The following is a 24,215-nucleotide window of genomic DNA, read 5'->3' as shown; positions in this document are numbered from 1 at the left end:
CGAAGTTTGGGAGACTTTTGAGGAAGAACTGAAATGGTCTGAATTCAATGGGAACAGACAGGATGGGACAAATTCCAAGAAATTTTCGAGTTGTCTAGATTTTGCAGTTTGAAACTTAAAGAGGGAAAGTCACTTAGGACTGAGCTTGCAAACAAGATGGTGGCACCATTAACAGAAATAAGGAAACTGCTTTCTCTTTATAGGAGAGGGTGGATATATTGGGTTACCTATGAGTTCATATGTGGGTATTTAGCAAGGGGTTAAAAATGTCAAATTTGAGTTCATGGCAGAGACTACATATAAATTTAGGTATATCTGAGAGGTGAAGCCATTTGACAATCTGAAATTGCCACATTAGAAGACAGACCTTGAGGACTTCTGCATTTCGATGAGAAGGAAAGTTGCCTCATGGTAGAAATCTAGAAACATTAAGAGGAGGTGAGCAACAGTGATAGTGTAGACAGGTAGAAGACTGAGGTCGTTGGATTTTGGGGAATTGTGACTTTTCAGAGAATTACATTCAAGGGAGAACTTAGATTATATAATATTTGAGAGGGGGAATAGAGAAGGGGAAGACTAAGATGCACAGTTAGTAATTTAGGTCAGAATATGATTTTTTTTTTAATTTTAATTTTTGGCTGTGTTGGGTCTTTGTTGCAGTGCACGGGCATCTTGTTGCGGAGCACGGGCTCTAGGCAGGCGGGCTCAGTAGTTACTGCGGCGCACGGGCTTAGTTGCTCTGTGGAATGCTCTTCCCGGCCCAGGGATCGAACCCCTGTCCCCTGCATTGGCAGGCAGATTCTTAACCACTGCTCCACCAGGGAAGTCCCCAGAATATGATTAATAAAGTGCCATGATAAAGGCCCAAAGTACTTTGAGAATTCAGGGGAAAGACGATTGTATTCTATTTGGAAATCAGGAAAGATTTTCAGGAGAACAGTATTTTAGCTGGGCCCAAATGAATGCATTTGTTGGACATATTATTTTACTACATTTCTGCTAAATTGTTTAGTCTCTGGAATAAATACCTGCAATGACTGGCTATTCATGAAGTAGCTCTGTTCTGGTTATTATTGCATTATATTGAAGCTAAATCTACCTTCCTGTAGTTTCCGTTCACTGTTCAATCAGTATTTAATTTATGCGTATTAGAACAGAACTGTCAGTCCATTTTAGACATTACGTCCATATTCATGTAGCCTGAGATTGTTTGTTTTGGGGGGAGCCCCATTATGTTAGTGATTTTTAACTAAAGAACAAACAAAAATCCTAAGTGTTTACCTAAAAGTTGAAGCTTTGGTCAAGGAAAGAAGAGAAAGAGGGCGATAACTTTTTTAAAGGAGATCTTGAAATTGAGGAAATTTGAGCATGTTGCAGGATATGAAGCACACTGTGACTTTCTTTGCTGTCTTGGATTTGTGTTTATAGCGTTACTTTCTCCTCTCCTCCATTCCCCTCTCAATGGACATAAAGAGGTTCAGAAAAGATGGTGACAGTTGATAATAGAGCAGTTTCCCATGAGAGCTGGAGTAGATGTGCTGCAGAAATTAGTCTAGGCAAATGGAGAGGAGGAAACATTTTAAGAGACAGGAATGAGGGGCTTCCCTGGTGACGCAGTGGTTAAGAATCCGCCTGCCAATGCAGGGGACATGGGTTTGAGCCCTGGCCCAGGAAGATCCCACATGACGTGGAGCAACTTAAGTCCGTGCACCACAACTACTGAGCCCACATGCCACAACTACTGAAGCCTGTGCGCCTAGGGCCTGTGCTCCGCATGAAGAGAAGCCACCACAGTGAGAAGCCCGCGCACCGCAACAAAGAGTAGCCCCCGCTCACCGCAATTAGAGAAAGCCTGCGCACAGCAACGAAGACCCAACACAGCCATAAATAAATGAACGAATGAATAAGAGAGAGAGAGAGAGAGAGAGAGAGAGAGACAGGAATAAAAGGATGTTGATTAAGATACACAGGAATTACGGGCAGACTTAGTGAATGACCTCTGAAGTAGTTGAAGCTCTGTAAGTAGTAAGGAAAGTCAGATGTAATCACGTTGGTATCTCGATGAATAAATAGGATTGATACTGCTTTTAACTGACAGGAAAAGAGTACATTTTACATTGTACATCCCAGTATGACAGCAGTCTCCACATATTCAAGTGTTTTGTGGGAAAGCAGGGCTTAATACGTGGAATTTCACTTTCTGTAAAAAGGTGTTAAATGATAATTGCTCTTATCTTTGAAGGTGCTAGAGGCCAATAGTCTCTGAAGATTCTTTTTGTACATAAGTATCCTTAAATCTTGGCTGTCTTTGTTGAACTGTATAGTCTTGTAGGTTTGACCAGAGATCGCTTCTCAATTTGTGAATTAAGAAATAAGATCCAAAAAGGTCATGACTTTTTCATGGCCTTAGATATTTAAAACCTTTCTTACTTTTATGTTCAGAGGGGTGTGTGTGTGTGTGTGTGTTTATATATCTGTGTATATATATATACATACAAACATATATAGAGAAGGACCCAAATCCCAGAAATTGCTTACCTATGATTTGGGTTCTTTGCTGTGAATAAATTTCCCTACTCCAGGGTAGAACACTGGAAGATGGCAATTGTTTCTGTAGAATACATAAATTAACCTGTTGTTAAAAGTAGGTAAGTCAGTGAGGTTGCCTTTTTCCCCTTCTATACTTTTACTTTCTGGTTGATGGAGTTGACTTTCCATCAATCGATTATATTTTAGCCTTCTAAATTGAGTCACTAAATCAGTGAAGCAAGTAACTGATATGTAAGTTACATTTAAGTCAGTGCAATTAACTGAAACACCATCCTCTAAGTAACATCTTCATTTGATTTTATCCTTCCCTCTGAGAGCCTCCCCGTAACTTTAAAAAAGTGTACTCTGCATAGCCTCTTACGTATAGCTATTTGTTAAGCTTTTACCAGATTAGTACTGCCTTATCTTGTTCACCATTTGAAGTTCACTTTTCAGGTTAACCTTTTTTGAATAAATAATAATTTATTGAGTAATCAAGTAAAAGTTACCTCCACTGCCCATCTCCTTTGCCTGTCTCTGATCTAAATTGATATCATGGCCTTATGGCCATCAACTTTAGTGACTGTATAGGTAGTGGGCAATGTGAAGCCTCTCCTGAACTTTGTTACAGTAACTCTAGTGTATTTTGATCTTTCTCTGACATTGATATGTGTAATTGGTACCTTTTTTTTTTCACTTTGGTTATACGTAGGTGACAAAAATGGTAGGTGAATATGTACTTTATAAATGTGATGGGAAATTGGGGTAAATGACAAAGTCTCACTCTAGAAAATCTGGAAATTGGGCAAAAAAAAGAAGGAAACACAAGAATCCCCAAACCCAGAAACAATCCCTAATAGTATTTTTGTCATTAACCATTTGAACAAAATTATTTTGTACATAATTATTTTATTCAGAGGGTAAGTTAGTATCTTCCCACAGCTTAAATCAGTTGTTACAGTATTTAAATGTGTAAACTTTCCACATTTTTGTTATTTTATAAAATTTTACTAGGTGAGTCTACTGTTCTTCAACCTTCCTCATCATTCAAAATAAAAATACTGTTTCTTCATTACTTTTTAAAATTTTTCTTTTTATTTATTTATAAATTTATTTATTTATTTTTGGCTGTGTTGGGTCTTCATTGCTGCGCGTGGGCAGGCTTTCTCTAGTTGCAAAGATCGGGGGCTACTCTTCATTGCGGTGCACGGGCTTCTCATTGCAGTGGCTTCTGTTGCAGAGCACGGGCTCTAGGCGTGCGGGCTTCAGGAGTTGCAGCTCACAGGCTCTAGAGTGCAGGCTAAGTAGTTGTGGCACACGGGCTTAGTTGCTCCGCGGCATGTGGGATCTTCCCAGGCCAGGGCTGGAACCTGTGTCCCCTGCATTGGCAGGCAGATTCTTAACCACTGTGCCACCAGGGAAGTCCCCTGCTTCATTACTTTAATTAATTAATTAATTAATTTGTATATTTATTTTTGGTTGTGTTGGGTTTTGGTTTCTGTGCGAGGGCTTTCTCCAGTTGCGGCGAGCGGGAGCCACTCTTCATCGCGGTGCGCGGGCCTCTCACTGTCGCAGCTTCTCCCGTTGCTAAGCACAGGCTCCAGACGCGCAAGCTCAGTAGTGTGGCTCACGGGCCTAGCCGCTCCGTGGCATGTGGGATCTTCCCGGATCGGGGCTTGAACCCGTATCCCCTGCAATGGCGGGCGGATTCTTAACCACTGCGCCACCAGGGAAGCCCCATTACTTTAAATGTAGCAAATGAGAGTTCTTTTTGTTTTTTAATAATTTATTTATTTTTGGCTGCGTTGGATCTTCGTTGCTGCACACGGGCTTTCTCTAGTTTGCGGCATGTGGACTTGTCAGTGGCTTCTCTTGTTGCGGAGCACAGGCTCTAGGCGCGTGGGCTTCAGTAGTTGTCCTTCGTGGGCTCTAGAGCGCAGGCTCAGTAGTTATGGCGCACGGGCTTAGTTGCTCCGCGGCATGTGGGATCTTCCTGGACCAGGGCTCGAACCCGTGTCCCCTGCATTGGCAGGCAGATTCTTAACCACTGTGCCACCAAGGAAGTCCTGGGAGTCCTTTTATGCATTAGAATTTGTTCATCCTTATTGAAGGTTTTTCGGTTTGGGGGAAACTAATGGCACCTGAAATGACAGTATCTGATTCTACTTTGTGGATTAACTTTTTTTTTTTTTTTTTTTTTTAATGAGTTGGTTTGATTGTGGGTGGTACAGAATTCAAGGTAGAACAAAGGTTGAAGAGCAGACTGGCAGGATTCTGGGATGGGTTTACTTTGACCTCACAGCTAAGGTAGAAGTGGCTAAGGATGAACTGAAGAGATGAGCCACTGTATGAACATTTAAGAAAAAAATGTGCCACAGGCTCCAAGACAACCCTTCATTCTAGCTAGAGGTGGCAACAGATGTTGTGGAAGAGAATTCAGGTGTTTAAACAGCAGTGGAAGTAAGGGTCACCATCACCTGAGGCATAAAGAACAGCTTAGTTTTTGCCAGAGTTCCTAATTCCACCTGTGGCCAGGGGACCCTTCCCCACGGCCTTCACTTTTACCTCCAGCTTCTTCTGCTCCTTTTTTTGTTACTGCTTGAAAGCCTTATCGTCCTCTTCCATCTCCTTGGCCTGCTTCTTGGGCTGCTTCAAGGGCTTCTTGCCACTGTGCCTTCCCCAGACCCTGCCACTGGAAGCAGTTAATTATTTTTGAAAGGAGCTAGGAGTTATATTAAAATGTAAACACATTTTTTAAATATCGAATGAGAGTTGCAAGGCAGCTGAAAAAGAGAAACAGGGAACCTAATAGACCATTATGTAAAAGTTGAGTTGGGAGTCACTAGAATTGTAGAGTTTTATCTGTAGGCTCCATTATGGCTGGTATCTGTTTTTTATTAAAAACAGCATCACAATTGTAATGATTATGGTGGGCTATCTTTGTGAAATATTTTGTTTAAAGGAAACCTACTTTGAGGGAATTCCCTGGCGGTCCAGTGGTTAGGACTCCACACTGTCACTGCCTAGGGTGTGGGTTCGATCTCTGGTCAGGGAACTAAGATCCTGCAAGCCACGTGGTTCAGCCAAAAAGAAAAAGAAAAAGAAACCTACGTTGAAATTTATTTGTTAACAGGAATTTAAACTGCATCCTGATTTACCCAGTAGATACACACACACGTATATAGTGTATATATATGTATTTAAACAAGTAATATTCAAATTTTCTTTTTTTCTCTTCCCTTTTCTCCAATTCCTAATGTTATAATTTTTACTATTTGAGGGGCTATAAACATATAAATCATTTATTTTAGATGATGAAAGGTTGTGTTTCTATTTTTATTTTGTACTTGATTTGCTTGACGTTATCTTTGAGATTTTGGGCTTATATTTTATCATAGCACCTAACCTATTCTGTTCCCTGTTTGCTTGTCTGTATTCCATGACAGACTATATACTCCTGAGGGCTAGAGTCGAGGGCTAGAGTCTTGTTCACTAGGTTATCCCATTTACTGTAAACAGTGCATGGCATGTAGTTAGGTAATTAATAGCAAAAAAGGTTGGAAAGACATACACCAAATGTAAAAAAACATTATCTGAGTGTTGAGGTTATTGCTGATTTTTAATCATAATCATTATCATTTTGAAAACAGTGAAATTAATCCCTAGAAGGAGAGAGTACAAAGAAGACAAAAATCAGTACTGTCTGTGATAAATGTAATCAACAAGTCCTGATTTGTGCCCTCTGCCTAGTTTTCAAAAATAAACTGTTGGAATCCAAGAATGTAGGAGATAATGGTCCCCAAAGGAAAAAGATACTATGAGTGGGAAGACTTTATTATGGTGCCCCTAGTCTGAGACAGTGCTGGACTCTTGGGAATTAGAAAGAGAACTATGCTACTTCCCCCTGTGTTGAAGGATAGGGAGATCAAGAAATAGAGACAAAGGGGAGATGGCAGATGTTGGAGATTATCAGTAGTTGTTTGGAATTTATTATTTTGCTGTTGTAGTTACTTTTTAATAAATGATATTTTCTTTACTTTCATTTGAATGGCTGAGAAGATTTACTTCATGGAATTTAACAAAGATGACTTTTAATGGTTATTATTCTTATGTTTGCTCCCTTAGCATTTGACATTGTGCAGCAAAGAAATGGTTATGGAGAAGCCCAGTCCGCTGCTGGTAGGGCGGGAGTTTGTGAGGCAATATTATACTTTGCTGAATAAAGCTCCAGAATATTTACACAGGTAAATTTTAATTGCATATTTGATATTTTTATTTGGTTTTATTTTCTTGAATATGACTACATATAAATTTTGTCTTTACTGTTTTATATCCTGACAGTACCTTTGCAAAGAACACCCAGTATTTTAACAGTCTGATGGCTTAAAACCAGTCTTTTTCAAGTTTTTTTGGCTCAAATCTACAGTAAGAAAAACACCTCACATTATATCCCATTATATAACACATTCACATCTGTACACATCACACACATATACACAATTACATACTCTTGATATTTTATATTTCATTTTTTTATAAAAACCACAGACTTGACCAACTAATGGGTTCTAGCCTTCATTGAAATCACAGGCTTAAGTTTGTTTTTTTTGTTTGTTTTTGAGTTGTCTGTAGCAATGTTAGGAAATGAATCAGTTAAGTGATCATACTTGTGAAAATTCCTTCTGATTGATCCACAAGGTAGTATTCCTTGGTAAAACAGCAACAGTAGCCTTGTTTACTATTTTGGCAAGAGTTGGACATCTGTAAGGTTCTTTTTTCCCAGAAATTGAAATAAAATTGATTTATATTATGAGTAGTATTTATAATTTTTGTTCTACCTGGTTTTTTTTTTTTTTTTGTGGTACGCGGACCTCTCACTGTTGTGGCCTCTCCCACTGCGGAGCACAGGCTCCGGATGTGAAGGCCCAGCGGCCATGGCTCACGGGCCCAGCCGCTCCGTGGCATGTGGGGTCTTCCCAGACCGGGGCACGAACCCGTGTCCCCTGCATCGGCAGGCGGACTCTCAACCACTGCGCCACCAGGGAAGCCCTACCTGGTTTATTTTTAACAGGTGGAAGATAAGTGAGACCTTTGTAAGTATTAGGCTCTGCAAACATTTGTTGTAGAATACTAGCCAAGTGAGTTAAGGATAAATATACCATTGTCACTACATGTGGGAAAGACTGTTAAAAGGACTTATTCGGGCCTCCCTGGTGGCGCAAGTGGTTGAGAGTCCGCCTGCCGATGCAGGGGATACGGGTTCGTGCCCCGGTCTGGGAGGATCCCATATGCCGCGGAGCGGCTGGGCCCGTGAGCCATGGCCGCTGAGCCTGCGCGTCCGGAGCCTGCGCGTCCGGAGCCTGTGCTCCGCAACGGGGGAGGCCACAACAGTGAGAGGCCCGCATACCGCAAAAAAAAAAAAAAAAAAAAAAGACTTATTCTTTTATCTATAGGTTCTCTTTATAATCATTCTGGGCATTCTAAAGTTTTACTTTGCATTATGCCCCTCCATTGTTAAACCTGTGTGTAATATTCCCTATGTTATCCCAGGGGTGTTTTTATATAACTACCACCTCCTCCCGTCCGCACCCCCCCCCCCAAATCAAAAGGAATACCTGTACATTTTCTATTATAAAAATGAACATTCGTATTGACAGGGTATGTGAATTTGAGGGAGAATGGAATTAATAAGGCCTTTTATTATCTGAAATTTAGTCTTCACAATGTAGGCATTAGCATTTTTAGCTTTTTTTTTTAACAAGGAAAAACAAGACTCTACCATCATTTCAAATAACAGCACAAACTTCTGTTTTATACTTAGCTTATGTAACAGATTTCCCTGTTAATGAACATTTAGTTTGTTTTTAATTTTTCACTTATTAACACTAATGAATATCCTTACACATGCATTTTTGTGCACCTTTCTAGTTATTTTCTTAGACTAAGTTCCTAGAAGTAGAATTGTTAAGTCAAAGGTATGACTATCTCTAAGGCTTTTCTTATACACACTTACAGCCAAATTGTCCTCCAGAAAAATGATAGCTGTTTACATGTTTGCCAGTAGTACATGAGAGAAAATAATATAAACTTAAAAATATGGGTAATGGTTAAAAGCATGGACTCTGGAGCCAGCTGCCCCAACTTGATAGGTGTGTGACCTTTGAGGAGTTAATTGTTCATTTAGATAATAGCACTTACTCCTGAGGTTGTTAGGAGAGTAAAATGAATCAATATGTATGTAGTGCACTGAGAACATTGCTTGGCATGGAGGAAGTCTTACATGTTTTATTACAATAGGAGCTGAGTTCTCTTTACGAAAAAATTAACTTTGCATGTTGATAACCTTAATTTAGGAATATATTAATTCTAATTGCTTCAGGTAATACCAGAGAAACACTAATTTGTCATGTACTTAAGAGCAGTATAAAAATATAATTGAGGAATTAGATGCCGAAATAATGTAGATTTTTTTTTAACTTAGTCTCTGAATTATTTCAGTTAATTTAAACCTAAACTTTTAACCTAAGCCTTTGGAATTAGTAATCATTTGGAACTCTCAGTAGAATGAATGTTAAACAGTATCTGATTCCCAAATTTAGATAACTGAGTTTTTGTATCTGATGGGGGGAAAATGGGTAAATTAACTACAGCATCAGTGTTTAGAATATATTTTGAATATTTCATTTTTCCACTTAATAAAATATATAGATATGGTAAGAATTAGATGAGAATAGCTAATGACTGAGTGTATATTTAGTGTGCCAGGCACACTAAGAATTCTGTGTCATTACTCATTTAATCCTTACAACAACTCTGTGGAGAGAAGTTACTCTTGTTCTGTTTTATAACCAAGGAAACTGAACTTTGAGGACTGTAAATCTCAAGATTACATAGCTAATGAGTGACAGAGCCAGACCTGGAAACTAAGTCTGTTTGACACCAGGACTCTACTGCCTCTTACACTTCTCTTCACAACTGAATGTCAATCATTATCAATGGTTTTACAGGTTTTATGGCAGGAATTCTTCTTATGTTCATGGTGGAGTAGATGCTAGTGGAAAGCCCCAGGAGGCAGTTTATGGCCAAAATGTAAGTATCAATTTCATATGCATTTTAGATTACTTTAGTTTTTTTTGAGGTAAGATAGAGATTTGGAAAATAGCTTCTTGTGCCCATGGATTTCATTTTGAATGTAATCAGCTATACTAGAATTATGTTATAGTAATCATCGAATGTGCTTTGAGTCCTTATGAACATCAATTTTGTACAAAGCACAGGTATTACACTGGCAGGGATACAAAAGAGAAAATGGAGCATTTTAATATCCTTGGTGTATTTTATACATGAAATAGTTGAGACAATGTATAACATTTATAGAAATGTGGGCTAAACCTTATGTTACAGGAGTGCATAGGAGTATATACCCTTATGACTTTGTAGAGGATGTGGGACTTCCAGTAGACTCTGAATGATAGGTTTTGGCCTTACCAAACAAGAGGAAATTGAAAGTAGGAGAAATGGCATCAGCAGACAAGCAGTAAAGTTAGGTGCGAGGTCAAGGAATAGTCAACACAGTTTACGTGAATGACTAATACTTAATACGGAACAGTGGGAGAAAGCTGCACAAAGCCTATAATATGAGACAGTCATTGTGATTTCTTGTATAGAGAGGTGACATGTTGAAACTAGTGGTTCTAGAAACATTAGTCTGTCAGTAACGCATAGCATGGTGGAATGGATTCAAATGAGGCAGTTAAGATGCTAGAGTTGCGAGGAAATCAAAGTCTGTAGTATTGAATAGGTAATGCAATATCATGAATTTGTATTTCCACCCCACCTTCTTCTCCTAATAAAGGATATACACCACAAAGTATTATCTCTGAACTTCAGCGAATGTCATACTAAAATTCGTCATGTGGATGCTCATGCAACCTTGAGTGATGGAGTAGTGGTCCAGGTCATGGGTTTGTTGTCTAATAGTGGACAGCCAGAGAGGAAGTTTATGCAAACCTTTGTTCTGGCTCCTGAAGTAAGTTTTAATTTCAATTAATTTTCACTTACGTGATTTCATTTTACTGTTAATAGTTGCTTGAAGTGGCCAGAGTTTCTTCTTGCAGGTATAAGTATGCATGTAGCGTATTTTGAGAAATATGTATTGGACCTGTTGATTAATTTATTTGAGCTTTGTGTGTGTGCTTTGACTATTTAGAAGTAAAAATGAGATCCTGATACTAATGTGTAAATAGATGATTAAGATTATAGAAATAATATTAAAAGTATGTTATTATTTAATAGGTTACATATTAAACAAAATGGAAAAATTCTGTTTGTTAATTGGTCCTGGTTCTTTTATATTGAGTAGCCATTTCTTGAGTTTCAGTATTCCTTGAGTGATCTTCTGTAATTTACTTTATATTAACATCATAGCATGTTCAACTTAGGAAAATTATCTTCAGTCTATATCATTTCTGTATTATTAAAATAGAAATTGTGTTTATTTGTTCTTTTTATGTAATACCACATTTATGGGTATTTATGGAATATTTGGATGTTGTTTTCCTATAGGGATCTGTTCCAAATAAGTTTTATGTTCACAATGATATGTTTCGTTATGAAGATGAAGTATTTGGTGATTCTGAACCAGAACTTGATGAAGGTGAGGTTACTTTGAAGATACAAGGGTTTTATCAGTATCAGTACTCTTTAAGGACATGGAAAGTGTGAAACTAAAGAAATTTGCCTCTGTCGTAACTGAGTCAAACTCCCTTTTCTCCTTTTTGTTCTTGTTCTTGTTATAAAAGAAATAGTTCATTATATGAAATTATATAAAAGTCATACATAGGAATTGAAAAATTTTCCCTCAATCTCATCCTCTGTAGATAACCAAGAGTTTGGTGCCTATTACAGAATTTTGTTGTATTCCATACTGACCAGTACTTTTATAAAAGTGAAGTACACTGGCTCAATGCTTGCTTTTTTTCACTTAATATATCTTTGTTGGCTGGGTTTTTTTTTTTTTTTTTTTTTTTGCTACACCATAATTATTTAATTGATCTTCCGTTGATATACATCAGCTTGTTTCCTTTTCTTTACCATTCTTCCTCCATTGAATCGATGTGACGAAGGAAACTGAATTATGACTTCCATAACATTTTTTTCCTCCCCTTCCCTGTTACTGATAGACCTTTTTAAAATAGAAATTCCAAAATTCATCTTGCTTGCTCTTCAGTTTAAGAGAACAAGGAATATTGCAATTAAGTGCCTTTGTAAGAAATATCATATGACTTCTTTAAACATTAAAAATATGTATATCAAATTGTGTATTAAAGCCTCTTAAAGCAAGATGTGGTATATTATGTATTTTCAGAATCAGAAGATGAAGTAGAAGAGGAACAAGAAGAAAGGCAACCATCTCCAGAACCTGTGCAAGAAAATGCTAACAGTGGTTACTATGAAGCTCACCCTGTGACGTAAGAATAGTGTCTGCAAGGCCCAATTTGGTCTAAACTATAATGTAGTTGCAAGCTGGTTTTTGTTCCTAGAATTATTGTTGAAAGTAAATTTTGCTAAAGCTATGAAACCAGCATTTGAGAATTTACTGTGTATATGCAAGGTAAATTCTATATGGAAAGCATTGTTTTATTTGATTCAAAAATTGAACTTGGGGCTTCCCTGGTGGCGCAGTGGTTGAGAATCCGCCTGCTGATGCAGGGGACATGGGTTCGTGCCCCGGTCCGGAAAGATTCCACATGCCGCGGAGTGGCTGGGCCCGATGAGCCATGGCCGCTGTGCCTGCGCGTCTGGAGCCTGTGCTCCGCAACGGGAAAGGCCACAACAGTGAGAGGCCGGGGTACTGCAAAAGAAAAAAAAAATTGAACTTGATTTGGCCCAAAACTGATCATTTGCTGATAATGCATTGTGTTTGGGACAACACAGAGTAAGCATTATTTTTTGAATATGCGGTTTGTTTATAGTTAGTATTAAAGTAAACATTTTTAGTAATCTAGTTTTTAAATTATATTAAAGAAATGCTGCTTGAGAGTATTATTCCCTCTGCCTCCTAGTTCTTAATGGACTTTTGCTTCAAAACAGCTTATTACTAGTTATGCCCATTAAATTAGAGAAATGCTGAATTTTCTTTTATTTGAATTGATCGTTTCACTCATACTGAAAAGTGAACAAAATATTTTATTGTAGTAATGGAATAGAGGAGCCATTGGAAGAATCGTCTCATGAACCTGAACCTGAGCCAGAATCTGAAACAAAGACTGAAGAGCAGAAACCGCAAGTGGAGGAGAAGAACTTGGAGGAGTTAGAGGAGAAGTCTGCTTCTCCTCCTCCCGCTGAGCCTGTGTCTCTGCCACAGGAGCCACCAAAGGTTAGAGCAGAGGAGCTCTTCACACCTGTGACGTCACACTTTCTTATTTGGTGCCATTAAGGGAGCATGACCTTTGTTCTGTTATTTAAATTGTTTAATAGTAAGCTATGCTGTTTTTATGTATATGAAAGAAGCTGTGGGGATTTTTTTGGTAATTCTGAGGAAATTTTATTGTATTTTCACCCCCTAAAAAACACCCCTCAGGGTAAAATTTAAGATGAATCCTTGTCTGTGTGCAGTGTTTAGTATCTTCTAGTCCATGTACTAAAACTGAGAGTTGCTCTTCCATTCTGTATTAAGTCCTCTACGCACGGATGCAACAGGAGTCATGCAATTTCCCAACTTAAAACAAGTTGGCCTATTGCTAAGAGAAGTGATACAAGTTATTTCTGGTTTAAATGGGAACAATTTCCTTACTACACCAATTAAACTATCTTGGAAACATGAGTGACACCCATAGTGTATCATTTAAACCTACCTAAAACACCTTTTATCTTTCTGTAAAGTAGAAGGTTAAAGTATATTTGCGTAGTGAGAGAAGGAGATTCCTTGTTCAATTTGTGAATGTCTGTTAAACTTTCCAGCTAGTACTTTCTTCTTTCCTATCCTTCCCCTCTCCCCTTGACACCATCACAACACCTTATCTTCCCCCAAAAGGGGAAAGAAATTGGTTCTATTAGGTTCTTATTTTTCTAGCATGTGTAGTTGTTAGTGGTTTTGTTTGCCACTTGCTCATCTCCTTAGAGCATATAGGAACTTGCTTATGGATTTATTTAGTAGTTCAGACAAAACAGTCAAATAATCTTGCATAATGAGATTTTGAAAGCTGGCACATAGACTGGCATGTGTGTGTGTGCCTTTCTTTTAGGAGTCCTCCAATATAGAACAATAGTTTAGAAATGAAAAGAAAATATATATTTGGAAGTTTCCCTATAGGAATGTTGGTGGTTTTCCATGATTAGTAGTCTAGGTTTGTTGCATTTCCTGCAGGCTTTCTCCTGGGCTTCAGTGACCAGTAAAAACCTGCCTCCTAGTGGTACTGTTTCTTCCTCTGGAATTCCACCCCATGTTAAAGCACCAGTCTCACAGGTAACCAATCTGTGAACACATTGGATTGTATCCTTGTTACATTGCCAATTGCTTATCTTTTTCATACTTTTTAAAATGAGTCAATCAGAAATTATGGATTAAATATACAAAAAAATTGTATTAAATGTCAGTGCACCCACTTTAAATGCCAAATCTCCATTCATCATCTACATAGGTGGTATTTGGGGTTTGGGTGTGTCAAATACAGATTAAGTTAGTTTTACCAATATATATTGTCATTTAAAAGCCTTCTTAAAATAACCAAAAAAATATCCTTTTTAAAAATTTAGAATTTTATTTAGCAGAAATATTTTAGGGAAGAAATTTGGAAAGGCACAAAGTAGTATGGCATTATAAAGAATCATTGTTCTTTAAAAATAGAAAAAACTAAAAAAATACACTGCCTAAGCTTTCAGTCTGTAAGTGGTTCATACCGTTTAATTGAAGCCTGTACCAACTTATGACTGTAGTGTTCACCTTAACTGATCGTTCTAGCATTCTGCTTTTTGTCTGTTTGTCATCTTACCCATTTCAGAGCTTTCAAAAACATTGAAAATAAGACACTGGCTACCTAATAAGTTTATTAGGTGTAGTGTAGAATTAACTAAATGCTAAAGTTAATAGGCACAGTTAAAGGGTGTCCAATACTTTCCCCTACATTTTGAATCAAACTTCGTTCCACTAGAAAATTTACATTTAGAATGGTTAGTGCACATAAAATTGTGTTTATATACCTCTTTATATGCTCTAAACAGTGAAACTGAGATTTCAAAAGTAGCTAGTAATTATTAGACAGCCTTTCTGGTGGTGTATGCATAATCAGCTAACGTAATAGAATACATGATCTCGTGATACCTTTTTTTTTTCAGTAGATATTCAGGAAATATTGAGTAATTACCTCAGATCACGAAGTAGAATTCTGTCTTAATGCAGAAAATTAATTTGCCAGGTATTGACTGCTTTTCTACCCATCTGAAGACTCAATAAATGACTTACGGATTTTTTTTTTGAAATGCTTGATTTCTTACCAGATTTGCATTAGGAATCCTTTGGATTGCTACTTGATTTCAGAGAGTTGGCTACATTTATTTTAAACTCACTGCTAGTTAAAAGTTAGAGTAGCTTATACCTCTTACACCTTTAGTGTGGCACCAGGCATTGTGCAAAGTACTAGCACTTAATATTTATTCTTATCTAATCCTCACAACCACCCTGTGAGTATGGTTACTGTTATTATTCCTGTTTTACAGATAAGTAAATTAAGGGCTAGAGTACTTCACCCAAGTTCAGATAGCTATGTAAATAAAATAGTAGGGCTTCGAATTTATGCAGTTGGACACTCATGGAAGCCTATAGGTTTCTTTAGCCCTTGAAGGGGAATGTATCTCTATTTATATCAAAGAGTGCTATGTCTAAGCCATGTCTAAATTACATTATATTAGATTCTAACCTCTTGTCCAGGGGGGAAAAATTTTTTTAAGTTTTTTAAAAAAATTGTAAGTGTGTTTCCCAACCTACCCCCTTATTAAAACAAAATTTTAAACATTTATAATTTAAACTTTGAAAGAACTTTCTGATCTCCTAAAGCTATGTTAGAATGGATTCATGATTTTTTCCACTTGATTTAATAAACCCTTCGATTTTATTTTGTCACTTCGGTGTAGTATCCATTTCCTTAACACTTTTAGCGTAGATTATTAATAAAAGGAGAATTAAATCTAATTCCAGGGTATTGGTAGGCATTAATTTAGAAGTAGGTAAGTTAATTTCTTTGTAAATTTCTTGGAAGTCGATTAGTTCATTTAAATAGCTTATGTGCGGTTGAAATACATATTAGTTGTGGTTTTACCTGCTGTTCAGTTGATTTGATGGTTTCATGTTTATTTCATATTCTATTTGATTTTCATTTGTGGAATTTGTCATGTGAGCACGCTTTTTGGTTGCATGGAATTAATTGTAAGGCCCTAAAGTAATATGTGGTATCTTATTTATTTTACCTCCTTGGAGCAAATAGTTTTCATGAAATTGAGCGTGAAGAATTGTAAGTGTACAGCTGGCTTAGTTGACATACAGTAATCAGTTACTGAAAGAAATTTTGATAATTTTTTTTTTGGTCTCATTTTTCCTATATTGGCATCATCTAATATCTAAAAGTCAGGTTGCTAAATTAATGTATGGATTATTTGTAAGATGTTGGCACTTACTTAAATTTGTGTTTTTTAATTTTAAATCCTTAAAGGATAATGAAGAACTTTTTTGTTTTGTTACTTGCAGTTATTTTTGTTTTAGTAATCTGTCTTGAAAAGAATCTGAATCAGTCAGCCAGAATTCTTTTTCTTGGTTTGAATGAGTCAAGGTTTTTCTGAGACACTTAAATTAAAAGGTGTACATTTGCTTTTTTTTTTTTTTGCGGTATGCGGGCCTCTCACTGTTGTGGCCTCCCCCGTTGCGGAGCACAGGCTCCGGACGCGCAGGCTCAGCGGCCATGGCTCACGGGCCCAGCCGCTCCGCGGCATATGGGATCCTCCCAGACCAGGGCACGAACCCGTATCCCCTGCATCGGCAGGCGGACTCTCAACCACTTGCGCCACCAGGGAGGCCCCCATTTGCTATTTTTATTAATTAAACATACTAGCTTCATCAGACTTTGTTAGAGAATATGCTTTAATTCTGTTTTACTTTCATACTGAAGTAAGTTGTGCTTTTAGGCCCTGCCCCGCTTAGCTAAAATTTCTAAATAATTACCTTTTTCAGGCATCATATTTTCGGTCAAATTATTATGTAGTCTTAAATTCTAAATACAGATAGAAGTGGTTCAGGGCTGTAACTTAGGTCCCCTGGTCAGGCATAGAATATTCTCCTACATGTTTTGTGTTAGAGAACTAAAAATGTAATTTAATTTTAAATGAACCAATAGTTACTGAACATCTATGTCTAATGGCACTGTGCTTGGTTCTTTATCTGGTGTAGAAATAAATTAAGATACGGTCATTGTAGGAATAAATACATCCTAAAAACCTGGGAAAATTAAACATTAAAAATTTTTTTTTAACTAGCAAAATTCTAGAACATGGAAAGCAACTTCATTTTGAGGGAAATGGAAAATCTATATGGAAGAAAAACAATTGGGGGAGACAGGCAAATCTGTTAAAAACTGCTAGAGTAGGAGATAATATACCTTTTGGTTATAGTGGGTGAAATTATTTATAATAAATGGTTGTTTTTGAAAGAAACATCTCTTTGTATCAAAATGTATCCTTGCAAATTACAATATCCCAGTTATATAAATTATGAAAGAGTTTGAGCCACTGCCTGGGCTGAGGTACTCAGAGACGATCAGCCATAAAGATAGGACTGAAATTACTAGCTTTCTGATTTGAGGATACATTCTTCATATTCCTGCTGAGGGTTTTCAGCATCCTTTGCAGGTGCATGTTTTTTGTCTCTTCCTTGGACCATAAGTAATTTAGGCAATAGACACAGCCTGAAGAGGTTGGGAATACTGAAAATGCCAGTGTATTAAGGAAAAGGAATAGATGCAGATGTCATTTTGTTTTTAGCATAGTTACTTTAAATATATGTGTTTAATTTAGCAGTTAGCAGAAACTTTTGGAGGGTACCTTAAAATGAACTATTACTTCCCCTGCCACCCCCAAGAATTAATTAAGAAACATTGTTGGGGTCAGTCCTTAAATAAATGCACACCTCCCCCATTAGGAGGAACAATAGGGAGCTAAAGGACTTCTTTGACTATTTGAGATGCTATCAACACGTTCCTATCTTGTTTTTTTATGTGCATTTTAACTTCAAGATAGTAATTTTAGATGCTAGAGTACACTAAATTGTATATTTTGAACTATCAAAATATGGATTTTTTTAAAAAAATTATGGGATGGGGTTTAGAAGATATTGCTGAGCACTATTAAATTTGACGGGCAGCATACTAGATAATTAGAAAGGATGTGTCATATATTCTTGTCTTCCTAAGATAAAGATAGCTTTTTATTTTGTATATGTATTTACATGGAGTGGCTCATCTTGCATTTTTGAATTCTGTAGCGATACCTTTTATGCTATCTCAATGTGGATGTAACTTTATTGAAAAAATATGGTTGTAAATAAAAAGCAGCTTATTGTGAGTTATAGCCTTGAGTGAGAAAATAAAATTTACCCTACAGTCCTAGATTGGTACAGAATATCTTTATAAAAATTTATGTTTCACATATATCGGACACTATGTTAAAAATATTCTGAACTTAAAATGACCATTATGCCTTGGTTGTTTCTTTAGTTGTTTTTCTCCTGTGGAATGTGTTTCTTTACAATGTGTTTTTTCCCTTGTATTTTAGCCGAGAGTGGAAGCTAAACCAGAAGTTCAGTCTCAGCCACCACGTGTGCGTGAACAGCGACCTAGAGAACGACCTGGTTTTCCTCCTAGAGGACCAAGACCAGGTGAGTCAGCCCCTTCTGTGGCCTTCAGCACTTAAGCACTTGAAAAGTTGAAGACCGAACTTAAAAAAAAAAAAATTATAATGTGTTTTATATGCAAATCATTTTAGTACCAAACTGCTTAAAGGCTTAAGTAACCTGCTAAATATAGCCTGGGCAAAACAACTTTTAGGGGAAGATTAGTTGACATGCCATAGAGACATGTATTTTGAAGGTGTAAAAGAATTTTGAGACACATTTTATTTGGTTATTGTCACTGGTTCTAAGAATTCAAAACCGAGCTGCCAATAACCTACTCTCTTACTTAGCACTCTTATCTCTTCACAGATAAACAGTAAGCACACCCTGATTCTTCTTATTTTGGTTGTCTTAGGTATTAAGTAACTTGTCATGATTTTTGACTTGTTTCCATTTTTAGCTAATATATGTAGAACTTCTGTTTGAATTCTATAAGTATGTTTAGATTGCTTTTGGGAGGAGGTGGGAGATGTATACATCAAATTTAGAAAATGTAATTTTTTCCCACAAAAGTAAAATAAGTAATGTGCTATTATTAAGAAGTCATGGGAGCTGGGGTTTATCCTAGCTTTGTCAGTGATTGAGTTTATGATCTTGGGTGAGACCCTTAAATCCTGAGCTTCTCTTACACCATTCAGTTACTACACATATTTTTCCTGTGTGATGCCTTTCTTTATATGCCTCATTGTGTTCCTTGTGTCATTGGGAGGATCAAATAAGATTTTATATATATACATATAAGAGCACTCTTATGTGTATAAAAGGCTATATAAATGAGATGTTATTGCTATTAAATTTATGGATTTGGCTGTAATTTCATACAACCAAAGATTTATTTGTGAATTTCAAAATACTAAACAATTATTTAGTACAAGTATACCTCACTATTTGAAATCTATTTGGTTTCTGGGTGATGGCAGGAGTTTGGTTAAGGAGGAATACTTGTACTGCTAGTATTTGGCTTTCATATAATCAGACCAGTAGACCTAGAAGAAGGGACTTCAGCAATCTAGTCAGTGTCATCTTTTTTTCTAACTAACCTACTAATAATAGGCGTTTCCACCTCTGTTCAAGGAGCTCACTATCTTATTAAATAAACAGGAATATCAAGGTTTTTTTTTTTACATTCATTGCTTTGAGCTAGTTTTTGTATGACATTGTAAACTTTAATATCTGCTCTATTCCTTTTCTCAGGCAGAGGAGATATTGAACAGAATGAAGCTGATAACCGTAGAATAATTCGGTATCCAGATAGTCATCAACTCTTTGTTGGTAACTTGCCACATGATATTGATGAAAATGAACTGAAAGAGTTCTTCATGAGTAAGTAGTTTATTTTGCTTTATTGTAAAATTAAACAGGAGGAGAAGAGAACTCTTTTCATAATGTATTGAGGATTTTTAAGAAGAAACATTTACCCCTCTGTACTATGTATATCTCTAGGTACTAATCACCTTGATCAGAAGGGAGTAGAAGGTTATACCAGATGTTTCTCAGTGACTGTACTGAGTGTTGACTGGCCTGGTTCTGTAGAGGTTAGAAGAAAGAGCTGGATGAATCAGTCTTAGATGTGGAAATGGGATTCATTTGGCAAATTGAAGTCAGAAATAGAAAATAACATTGTCTCTCTGAAACTGTGTAGGTAACTTCCCTTTAAAAAGGCGTAATAGAGATGCAGAAGGGTAACAAAACAAGCTAGTTTTTGTTGGCATCTTAAGTGAATGACCTGTAAGAGTGAATGTACCTTAATTGTCACTGGGTATGGCAGCTTGCAACTTTTGTTTTGAAATGGATCAAGGAGATTAAGGCATTTCATCCTGAACAATTAAAGTCACAAAATATTCTGTTAAAATATTTAACCCTTGGTGTACTGTATATTTTCACAGGTTTTGGAAACGTTGTGGAACTTCGCATCAATACCAAGGGTGTTGGGGGAAAGCTTCCAAATTTTGGTTTTGTGGTTTTTGATGACTCTGAACCAGTTCAGAGAATCTTAATTGCAAAAGTAAGTGACTTAAAGGGCATAATTCAATACTTTATTATTCCTGTTGTATTTAGTATTACTTAGAAAGTCTTTTTTAAATGGTAAAGTTAAAAATAGTTTACTATGAAATGGTATTTATGCAAGGAATAAAGAGTTGTTAGTAGTTTTAAAGTCTGAAGTATGGATTGTTTTAAATTTATTTCATTATTTGCTCTGGTAATGAAGGTTGGAATAGATTGCATATTGAGAATTGCATGAGAAGTTTTTTTGTCTCCCTGGATTTTCTTACTTATGTATGATACTACATTACTATTATTGTCTAACCTGCCCATGTAAAATTTTTTCTTCCCTTGTAAAGCCAATTATGTTTCGAGGGGAAGTACGTTTAAATGTGGAAGAGAAAAAGACAAGAGCTGCCAGAGAGCGAGAAACTCGAGGTGGTGGTGATGATCGCAGGGATATTAGGCGCAATGATCGAGGTCCTGGTGGTCCCCGTGGAATAGTGGGCGGTGGAATGCTGCGGGACCGGGATGGAAGAGGACCCCCTCCAAGAGGTGGCATGGCACAGAAACTTGGCTCTGGGAGAGGAACCGGGCAGATGGAAGGCCGCTTCACAGGACAGCGTCGCTGAGGCTCCACTGTTGGCAAAGTCTTGGCAGTGGTACATTATTCATCGTGTTTGCATTCTTGTTAATTTTTTTTGGCTTTGGAATGTGACACAGCCTTTTTGATCATTTCTTTGATGTGAAAAGCATCTTTTGGTTATCAGTTAAATTGAGGTGGACATTATTTCCCCAGTTTTACAACAGGATTCGCATTGTTAATTTATAAATCTAGACTTGGAGAATTAAGGACTGAGAAATGACCATATCTTAAACTGTCTGCAACAAAATGAACTTAAAAGGACATGCCCAACTGAATTCAGGTCCTTTGAGTCAAAAAAAATCCTCTGCTGCACATTTTGTTTAAGTGTTATCGTTTCTGCCTATTAATGTTGGAAACACAAATAGTGCAATTTGTGCAATTGGAGAATCTTGCCTTTTTCCTTGGCTCCCCCCAAAAATACAAACCAACAGAAACTTGTTATGCACTCATCAAAATGCACTAATGGGTACTCTGAACTCATTAACATTGACATCTGCAAAGGAGGCAACAGGGGAAAAAAATCTTTCATCTTTTTTTCCAGTAGCGCATAGTTGTGAAATGATGAGGGCATTTTTACCTGCTTGCTGTGACCAGCGTGTGTATACATAAACCTTAACAAGACTACAAGTATATTCCAGAAGGAAATCATTTAGTTATGAACTAAATAACAAAAATCAGAACTTCAAATGCTATGGTCTTGAATATTAGACCAGATTTAGTAGCTCCATATCTAAGATTTTTCTACCTGCCCCTCTTCAGTACAGGGATGGCTGGCTGCTCAACACACTCCTCCTCCCCCGTTTCCTTTCTTTAAGCTGTGTACAGTGAAAATTGTCTTTACTGTATTTTGTTCTCTGGTAATGTAATGAGCATGATGGTGCCTTCTATTAATACATCATTCCAGTCTTGCTGGTAATTTTGTACAGTATAGTGTATGAATTGCTGTGCTGCAAAGCCAAACAGCTACAAAATGTCGAAAAATCAATTGAAGTGTATAAAAATTGCAGTATCTTTAAAATCAGTAAAATTGACTAGCATATTATTACCTTGTTCTTCAGTTAACAACTTTGTGTTCTCTGTGGGAGGGAGTCTTGTGTGTTTGGGAGGGAGGGGGAAGGAGGAAGTCAGTTATTTGAGTAAGTCTCTTGTTGACTTTTCTGTTAGCCTGAATGTGAACGTTGAAGCGTATCACTTGAGAGGTGCTGGAAAAGTCAATCAACTTGATGTACATTTTTAGTGACATTTTAAAAGCAGTCCGATTCCATAAACGGCAAGTAAACCTGGAGTGAGGATACTGCAATTTTCAGAGAAAAGAACAGCAGCTCTTAAGTGTTTGCATTTTCTATTTGGGGGGCAGGGAACTGTCATTCATTTTGCACAATTCTTGAACTGATGTCAGCACCCGAGTGGCTCTGAATTTAAGTCTGGGACGACATCTTTTATTTTTACATGAATTTCTAAACAATTCTGTGAGCAAAGTTTGTAGCTGCTGGATTATTGTCTGTCTTTATAGCAAGTTCCAGTAAACCACAAGTATGACAAAAGGATATCCAATTTTATGCTTGGAGCATTTAGTACCTACTAGTTTCTGGATGTTACAGGCTAGGAGTGGGGTAAATAAGTGTGACCACTTAAAGCTGCTTGTTAGCATGGAAGACTTCTCCATTCTATCTTAGTAAAAACAAACAAAAAATGCACTTGACATAATAGCAAACTGGTTCTGAATTATGGAACTGTTTGCTGTTTAGTAAACTAGCAAATGATGCACATATTTTGTTTTTCATGTACTGGGCGGTATAAGTAAAATTAAATCTGTCCCTTTTTTTCCCCCTTGAATGAGGTCTTCCATGTTCGAGGAAAAGTCTTGCACTATTGCGTATATTTTGGGGACACAGACTTCTCAGTTTCCATTTTGGGGGTTAAGGATTTTTTTCCTGTTTGAAATACTTTTACACTTTCTGATGTATAGTACTTGAAGTTCTTACCAGAAAATTACTTTTGAGTTTTGAAGCCTGTATTCAAACTGCTTTTAAATGAGTGGTTTCTTGTCAGTGTTTTGTTTTTTATAGCATATTTTCCCTCTTTCATTTCTTTCTCCTTCCCATTTTATATATATATATATATATATATATATATATATATATATATAAAATTTCCAATCCAAGATATTGCCCTGCCACCCATGAAAACTTCTGGCACCAAAAGTAATGACAAATGTTAAGTGTAATAGAAAATTAAAGCAAAGAGCCATTCAGCTTCAGTCTTTACATACCACGAGTAAAACATTAAAACATCACATGGAGAAGTTTACATGGTGATTGTTCACCTGCAGTACTGTGGACTTTTAACATTTTGTCCCCTTTCAGTGAACCAGAGTAAAAGTATTCATCTATCATTACTGTTATTTGCTGTTTTTTGTTTTGTTTGTTTTTTTTTTTTTCTTTTTGGATGGTAATATTCTATTGTATCCTTATGACACTATTGCAACCAAACTGGCTTTACCATCTTGGCTTTAGTAGGTATAGAAGACAATGGATTACCATCTTTATTGCTGTAATGTGTTAAGCATTATATGCTAGTAGTATCTAGTTTAATTGTTTCAGGTGGAAAGTATTCTTTGAGTTTCCATTTTGAATGTGTTTGGACTAAACAAACAATAAACTACTGATGTCTGCAGCATTTATCTATGTCCCTAATTTAATCTGTAGGTTTGTGTTCCAGAATATTTCCTCCCAATTGCATTTCACACAACCTAAGTAAAAATAAGGAATTATTCTAAAGCCAACTATTTTTTGTGAAATTTGATATATAAAATAAATCATTTAAGTAAGACTTGAACATTGTTAGAGACCTATCTCAGCTCAGTTAGATAGCTGGTATACAAGATAAAGAATGTTAGAACAGAATAATAAGTGGTAAGGAAGGTAAGAATGATGTAAAACAGACTAAACATTTATTTTTTATAAAAATCTTGAGTTTTCCAAAGCATTGCTACATCATCTCAGAAGGAGAAGAGAAAGGGGATGGGAAGACTGAGTTAGTTATCTGAAGTTAAGGACATGACCCAGTTCAGCAATTAGAACAGATTTGTCAAGCTCTAAAGGAATATTAAAAAGGAAAGAA

General features: G+C 36.7%; 1 protein-coding gene across 2 annotated transcripts in view; it reads left to right on the top strand.

Moving 5' to 3' along the window:
• G3BP2 (G3BP stress granule assembly factor 2) overlaps positions 1–23,775 on the top strand; it is a 32,171-nt gene extending 8,396 nt beyond the window's left edge. Inside the window, exons 2-12 of one of the 2 annotated variants that reach the window (XM_060113479.1) lie at positions 6,655–6,773; positions 9,537–9,618; positions 10,385–10,558; positions 11,095–11,185; positions 11,897–11,999; positions 12,727–12,907; positions 13,898–13,996; positions 18,346–18,448; positions 19,658–19,786; positions 20,350–20,468; positions 20,806–23,775. In XM_060113479.1, the coding sequence (XP_059969462.1) occupies positions 6,655–6,773; positions 9,537–9,618; positions 10,385–10,558; positions 11,095–11,185; positions 11,897–11,999; positions 12,727–12,907; positions 13,898–13,996; positions 18,346–18,448; positions 19,658–19,786; positions 20,350–20,468; positions 20,806–21,078 (1,473 nt within the window). In that variant the 3' untranslated portion in view covers positions 21,079–23,775. The remainder of the gene's footprint in view (positions 1–6,654; positions 6,774–9,536; positions 9,619–10,384; positions 10,559–11,094; positions 11,186–11,896; positions 12,000–12,726; positions 12,908–13,897; positions 13,997–18,345; positions 18,449–19,657; positions 19,787–20,349; positions 20,469–20,805) is intronic. The other variant, XM_060113488.1, reaches the window with a different exon arrangement.
• Positions 23,776–24,215: the final 440 nt, after the last annotated feature.

This window comes from Mesoplodon densirostris, chromosome 1 (genome assembly GCF_025265405.1).
Source record: "Mesoplodon densirostris isolate mMesDen1 chromosome 1, mMesDen1 primary haplotype, whole genome shotgun sequence".
NCBI lineage: Eukaryota > Metazoa > Chordata > Mammalia > Artiodactyla > Ziphiidae > Mesoplodon > Mesoplodon densirostris.
The sequence above is the reverse complement of the archived record's forward strand: the minus strand, read 5'-3'. Positions and strand labels throughout refer to the sequence as shown.